The sequence below is a fragment of the Oryx dammah genome, unplaced genomic scaffold, assembly GCF_014754425.2.
Source record: "Oryx dammah isolate SB20612 unplaced genomic scaffold, SCBI_Odam_1.1 HiC_scaffold_24, whole genome shotgun sequence".
Taxonomy (NCBI): domain Eukaryota; kingdom Metazoa; phylum Chordata; class Mammalia; order Artiodactyla; family Bovidae; genus Oryx; species Oryx dammah.
Genome location: NW_024070208.1, coordinates 15340105 through 15347165, shown reverse-complemented (window position 1 = coordinate 15347165; position 7061 = coordinate 15340105). Strand labels below are relative to the sequence as shown.

At 38.1% G+C, this 7061-nt stretch overlaps 1 protein-coding gene across 2 annotated transcripts in view; it reads right to left on the bottom strand.

The window, feature by feature from the left end:
* Positions 1 to 1732: 1732 nt before the first annotated feature.
* The window catches only part of GPALPP1 (GPALPP motifs containing 1), a 34233-nt gene continuing 28904 nt past the window's right edge, over positions 1733 to 7061 (bottom strand). For both annotated transcript variants that reach the window (XM_040267217.1, XM_040267218.1), the window contains exons 8-9: positions 5377 to 5595; positions 1733 to 4762 (exon numbers count right to left, since the gene is read on the bottom strand). In XM_040267217.1, coding sequence (XP_040123151.1) covers positions 5377 to 5595 — 219 coding nt within the window. In that variant the 3' untranslated portion in view covers positions 1733 to 4762. The remainder of the gene's footprint in view (positions 4763 to 5376; positions 5596 to 7061) is intronic.

Sequence of the window (7061 nt, the reverse complement as noted above, 5' to 3'; positions counted from 1 at the left end):
GAGTAGTTGACATACATCACCATGTGAGTTTATGGTGGACAGCACGATGCTTTGATTTACATATTGTGAAATGACGCAATAGGATCGGCTAACACCCATCTTCTCATATAGGCACAGTAACATGAAAACAAGGATTCTCCTTGTGAAGATAACATTTAGGATTTACTCTCTTTACTTTCCTATCTATCACACAGCAGTTATTAGCAATTGGCACTTGTCATCTACCTCTACAAAGATCAGATCAGGTGCTGCTGCAGCTGCTGACCTTCAACACTCCCTGGAAGCTCAGGGTGAAGAGCAGAAATGAGGCACTCTGTACTCTGGGGAAAACTGGCAGAACAGGTCTTCAGATAGTTATTTTCAGGAGCTGGTTTTATGAACCCAGTTCTTGTATCTCCTCATATCTAGAAAAGCACAAAAATACTTCATGGTTTTTTCCTTCATCCTCCACTGCTGCTCATGACTGGAAGGAACCTTCCTGAGACTTGCAGAAACCTGCTGCAAAAATATATGCTTTAGTTGCATGTACTCCCCCATCACCAAAATCACCTACATACTGACCTTCCCCCCTACTTTACTGGAGCAGTTTCTCAGAGCTATCTGAAATACCATCTCCCGGGCTATAGTCCTCATATTGCCTCAAATAAAACAACTCAAAACTCTCATGTTATGCTTTATTTTTTTAAGTCAATATCATCATGTGGACTTACTTTTTCAATGACATCTTCTGCTCTCCCACTTATCACGAGGCAGGGAATCTGGGTTACGTACCTGTGAACACTCTAGTGACTAGCATAGAACCTCCTTTCATGGACAAGGGCTACGAATGTCTGGTTCACCACTTTGTTCTTAGCACCTAGAATACACCCGGGTATTTAACAAATGTTTACTGAATGAACAAGTGCAATATTTCCTCAAGAAATACTTACTCTAGGAAAATGATCTGAAAACTCAAAGGCTCTCTTTCCTTGATACTCTATGTCCAGGTTCCTATCATTTAATGCTTAGCTTTTGTATTGCCAAGTATCTCCTTTGGTCACTTCCCCAGTTAAGGAAGAGAGAAATCCTGAGTCCTGTCTCCTTAGGAGTTTAGTTTCTGACACTATGGAATACAAAATTAGAACTTAAAAACAAAAAGCTCATTTCTCCCTGGGATTATAAAAGAATATACGGTTTCTGAAAGAATTTGAAAACTAGAAAAGGCAAACAAAACAAAACAAAAAACCCCCTCACAACAAAAAGCAAAACCCACAGAATCTCATAATCAACCAACCCAGGAAAAACCCACAACTGTCATATAATCTTCCGATACGCAGAACAATGAAATATTGGTTACAAAGCTAGTGTCAGCCCCTCTTGAGCCATGGTTCTCTTAAGAGCATTTCCAAATTGTCTATCTTATGTTTTAAATAAATAGTTAATTTTTTATTTAAGGCTGAACTATGTGGCATGAGGAATATTATTTCCCCAATCAGGGCTCAAACCAATGCCCCTTGCATTGAGAGTGAGTCTTAAGCACTGAACTGCCAGGGAAGTCCCAAATAGTTAATATTTGCAGTTATATTGGGATAATGAAAATCTGGCAAGTGAGTTGGGTTGAAAGACTTTACCCCAACAATGATCTGACTGGTTAGAATAAATCTTTACAGGACATTCTCTTTAAAAACATTGCCTGCTTCAGATAAGCTAATTAACATTAACAAATAAAGCAAAAATAAAAGGCCACAACTTCTCAGATATAGATGCATCTTTATTTATACATAAAAAATAACACCTCAGAAATTCTTTTCTAAAAAGTCTTTTAATCATAAAATCAAAATGAAAAGATTGAAAGACAGTGTATAGCTTTTTAATTTTGCACACACTATAGTCACAGTAAATATTTAAGCTGCAAAAATATATACCTCTCTAATAACAGGAAATGCATGACCTTCTGGAACTGTAGACTAAACTTACATGATGGTTTCAGAAGTCAAACTAAAAAAAAAAAAATTAACATTCTCAAGTAGACGACTTGGCATTGCTGTTATATGGGTGACTCTCTTTAGCTACTTCCCCCATGCTGATTCTTCCTCTTAGGTATACAACTCAAGAGAGAATTTCCTTTCCCTAATAATACCTATCATGGCCGTGGAAAACAGGGGAAGTCAAGTGATATGGGCTCATGTAAATAGTCTAAAAACTATCTCCCATGATCATATGTTTCTAAGCAATAATGTTAACATTATGCACCCTATATAAGAGACAAAAAGTACCAAGATGTTTCAGGATCAAATAATTATATATATAATGACTGATTATCTCTTCTGGAGCATGGAGGCCTTCGTACCATGTAAAGATCAACTTTATTTCTAAAAAATATTACTTCAAAGAACCATAAAACATTCAAGTGACAAATGTCAAGAAGCTGCTACACCCGAACAAGATAAAAACTTCTTAGTAAAACTGTAGCTTTTTTCTTTGGGCATAGGGATTAATTTATGATATTTTTCCCAATACAAAAAAATGTTATCTGATGAGACAGCTTTATTATGGGTGTAGCTACCACCTCGCACCTTTTGTTTCTTCTGCCAATTCCCCCACTTGCTAGAGCCATTGATTTACCGGTAATGTTGGTATTATTTGAAGCATCAAAATCTGAGATGACAATTTAGAGAGTGGAACAAAAATCGTATAATTTCAGGGACAATGAACTTAAAACATCACCTTCACCAAACAGTAAAAAATGTTAAAAGGGTCTGCTTCACTCTTTGAACTTGAGTTGTTCTTTTTTCTTCTTTATTTTTAGGTTTCAAAAGAGGTCACAGTTCTACAAAATTGGGCCAAGAAGTAAAGAGAATCAAAAAGTTCTTAGAAAATGTCAATAATCCCAATTTCCTGCCAGGTGGAGCACAGACTTGACTTTTCAGGCCTTGGGCAGCTTTGAAGTGGGGAGGAGATGAAATGAAGACCACTTTTCCATCCTGTGCAAACAGCTGTTTTGTTCTTTTATTGTCAGTGTTGTTATATTGGGCTTAGTGTCTCTACATGGCAAAAAACCTCTGGTTTGGCCTCACATTTTGTAAAACTGTCCTCAGGGTGGCGTGAAATAGCATTAGACCTGCGCTACCAGTGATGTGGTCACTCGTGCAAAGTATCAGTATTTTCTCCCTGTTGGTGAGGTTACAGACATTCCAAGCATGATGGGAGAAACAGACTATAGGAATATCCCTCTCTAGTTTACCGTGAGGAAAGCCAAGCAAAAATAAGTATTCAAAGACCACATTTTTATCTTAAAAATGCCAAAAGCTTCTCAAAAAAATATATATATTAGGAATTTACATGAGGATGAGGAACTAGAAAACATCTTATCAGAAGAAAAAAAATTATAACAAAATCAGTGGAAGTAATAGATACTCTTCTACAGAGTTTTGTGTTCAGAAAATATCACCCACTAAAAATGACATCTTCAATCAAAAGGCAGCTCTGTTCAATTCTGCTTAGACTAGGCACCTTTCCAATTTGCTCAGGAGAAAAAAATTAATCTTTTAAACAGTAACACTCTTGAGTGGGTTACTCTTATGGACGGTATCACTGTATCTCTATAGTCTAAGAAGTTTAAGAAGAAAAATCTGGCCCATAATCTGACTGAATAATTTACACAATTTTCATGAAGCCTCAATGAATGAACTAGGACTCAGAATCTTTCCCCATTAAAACCATGTGCTTCATCAAAACTAGAACACAGAACTAGCAGAACAATTGGGATTAATCTGTAAGAAAGTGTAACTTCCAGAATTTGAATTTAGGCCTAACTGTTGAGAATTTTCTGTTTAACATCTTCAGAGGCAGTGCTTGAAGCATCACAGACTTACCATCCTCCATCATGGTGGCTTTAATTACTTTCCATTTTTATATCCAGGGAATATGAGTTTGATTTTTTTAAAAAAGTCATTCATGGTTGATTGCAAAGATCTGTCCACAATGAATTAGCTAAAACATGTTACATATAAAAATGGGCCAAGTCAGATCATCCCAAAGCAGTTTAAAGACTTACAAAGCTTTGGTGAAGAACACAGAGCCCGGGTCTCAGACTTCACACCACTGAAGGTTGATGGTGTGACCTCTGAAGGCATCCTTTAGGATTACTTACTAAGGTTGGAAAAATCAAAACGGTTTTTCCTTAGCACGTGAAAGAATGCACAGGTCCCTCTTTGTGACACCAACCAACCAACAAACCCAAACCACAAAGAAAAAGCTCTGATAGCCCAAACAAGCAAACTGCTAACAAAATAGAAAAAACCTTCACACCCTCTGTTTTCAAGTAAATGTTGTCTGTTCACTGACTGCAGTTTAGAGGGAAACCAAAACAGCTTCACATTCATGGATTCACTGGGAGGATCCTGCTCAGTCTCTCAGAGCAGGCTGGTGATATCTGATGGTGGGTTCGGGCTGTGGGAGAGATGCCCTGGATCAGCCTGAGCAGATCTTATGGAGCACTTGTGAGGGTGGGTGGGAGGATCCTAAAAATGATTATTTGAAGAAAAGCCCACACGTCCTCAGAAGCCAAAGACACATAAATAAAATTCTCCTCTAAAAAGACACACCAATTTTATGTTTTCACTTGATTTTAAAGGATGCACAGAACAAGGTAAATCTTTTTGTTTTTTTTTAGACTAAAGTCATCCTCTAACCTTAAGAAACTCAAAAGAAAGGAATAAAGGTGGACAGACAGAAAAAAAGAGTATTCTTCAACTCTTCTTCATTGCACAGGGAAATCCCCCTGAAGTAAGAATAAGAAAATTCAGTAAGTTGGAAAATAATTCTCATCTGAACAGTATTTTCCCTTAAAGCCACACTTTAATACTGTTGTAGGTTTCATCCAATTAAAAGTCACAAAGATTTTAAGATGCAACCTTAGCTTTTATGCAGTCACCATTATGAACCCTTGTCAGTTTGGGCTATGTATGAGTGATGTAATGGCTTAACTTGCACAGAATCTTTCAAAAGCAATGAACATCTTCTGTGATCTTATTTAATAACATAAGAAAATTGCTAAGAAACCTCATTCTTTAATAAAGCATGCATATTTACTCAAGCTTCAAATCACACTTTTCTTTGCTGCTTCTCACAAATGAAAAGCTTTTATTTCAGCATTCTGAATAGTAATGCCCTGTTAGTTATTATCAGGACAAGTCTACTTTCCCAGGATAACATATTTTTATTCCACAAGGCTGAATTTTCAAAATTCACACTCATTTAGAAAAAAAAATCTGTAGGTTTATAATCTACTTTATTATAAAAGGAAATCAATTTTTACAGTTATAGGTAACAGTATTTAGAAAAAAAGTTCAAAATTTATCAATATGAAAATACACCTTACTGATAGATACTTACTTATAAAAACATATTGCCTTTGCCATGTGAAAACCTGCTGTTTAGTTCTCTAGATTTCTTTATCAAGGCTTTTTTCTGAGCTTCATCAAACCGATGAACTTTGAGATCTGTATCACGGTCAAATGGTATTCTCTCTTGGGGCTTATTTTTATCTTCAGCAGCCTTATTCTTTAATTTTTTATGATGAATGTCCATAAGAGATTCTGACCTTTTTGATTCCTGTGGAGAGCAAGAAGGTAAAAATAAAAATCTTAGTCTGGATACGTCATTGGCAGAATATAATAATCATGAAATAAAAGAATGAATTAGTAATGGTGAACATTAAGGAAGGCTATTTACAAACCCCAATTGTTTTTCTTTTTTTTTAAAAAAAATTTTATTACTTTTATTTATTTTGCTGTGCTGGGTATTAGTTGTGGCATGTGGGATCTAGTTCCCTGATCAGGGATTGAAGCCAGGACCCCTGCATTGGGAGCACAGAGTATTAGCTCCGGGACCACCAGGGAAGTCCCCTTCTTGTTTTTAATACTTAAAAAAAATTTTATTTTTGGCCATGCCGGGTCTTCTTCACTGCACGAGGACTTTCTCTAGTTACGGCAAGCGGGGGCCACTCCTGACTTGCAGTGTGAGGGCTCCTGAAGTGGCCTCTGCTGCAGCGGGGCATGGGCTCCAGCATATAGGCTTTAGGAGTTGCGGCTCTCGGGCTCTAGAGCATGGGTTCAGCAGCCGTGGTGCACAGGCTTAGCTGCTCTGCGCCTTGCAGCATCTTCCTGGGCCAAGGACTGAACCCATGTCCCCTGCGTTGGCAGGTGGATTATTAACCCCGGGACCACCAGGGAAGTCCCTCGGTGGTTTTTCTAAATCCAAGACAGCATCTCTGAAGAAAATATGTATCAGAGGCAAATTCAATTCAACCAAAATAAAGGTATCTATGAACTCATGCCACATGATCAAAAAAGAACAAGATGGACATGAAACTAATGTTTAAATAACCATCATGCAAAGCATCGTATGATGAGTCAGTGTTAATGGGTGAGAAAGGAGCAATTACTTTCTCTCTTGGGAGCCTGATTAAAGCTTCATGGATGCGCTGGTCCACAAAGCCTTTGTAGGTAGAATGGAAAAGACAGGCACCACCAGGCTGAAGCGAAAGCACACTCAAAGCAGAAAAACAACCGCACAGAGATGACAAAATCCAAGGCTGGTGCAGGTAAAGTCTGCATGGTCCTGGTGTAGACTGTGTGCCAAGAGAATTTCTGTCCCTTTCAGCTTTCCTTATCACCCTCATTTTCTTTCTTTTTAGCTGAGGAAGGTGCTTACATTTTATATTTTTAAAAAATCTAAGTATAGCTGATTCATAGTATGATATTAGTTTCACATTTTCAAATATATCTAGGAGGATGAGGTTTGAGCAGAGGCAACTGGTTTTATAAATTAGAGACTCATCACAGACCTTTTGGTATTAGTTAAAGGACAAGACAGAATAGCCCTGGATTGGAGGAGCGGGGTGTGAGATGCGGGATTAGGTGTAGGCAGTACAGACCAGCAGTGTGTGTGTGTGTGTGTGTGTGTGTGAGCAGGGCGTGAGATGCGGGAGTAGGTGCAGGCAGGACAGGCCAGGTAGGTGTGTGCGTGTGTGTGAGCAGGGCCAGGTAGGTGTGTGCGTGTGTGTGTGTGTGTGAGCA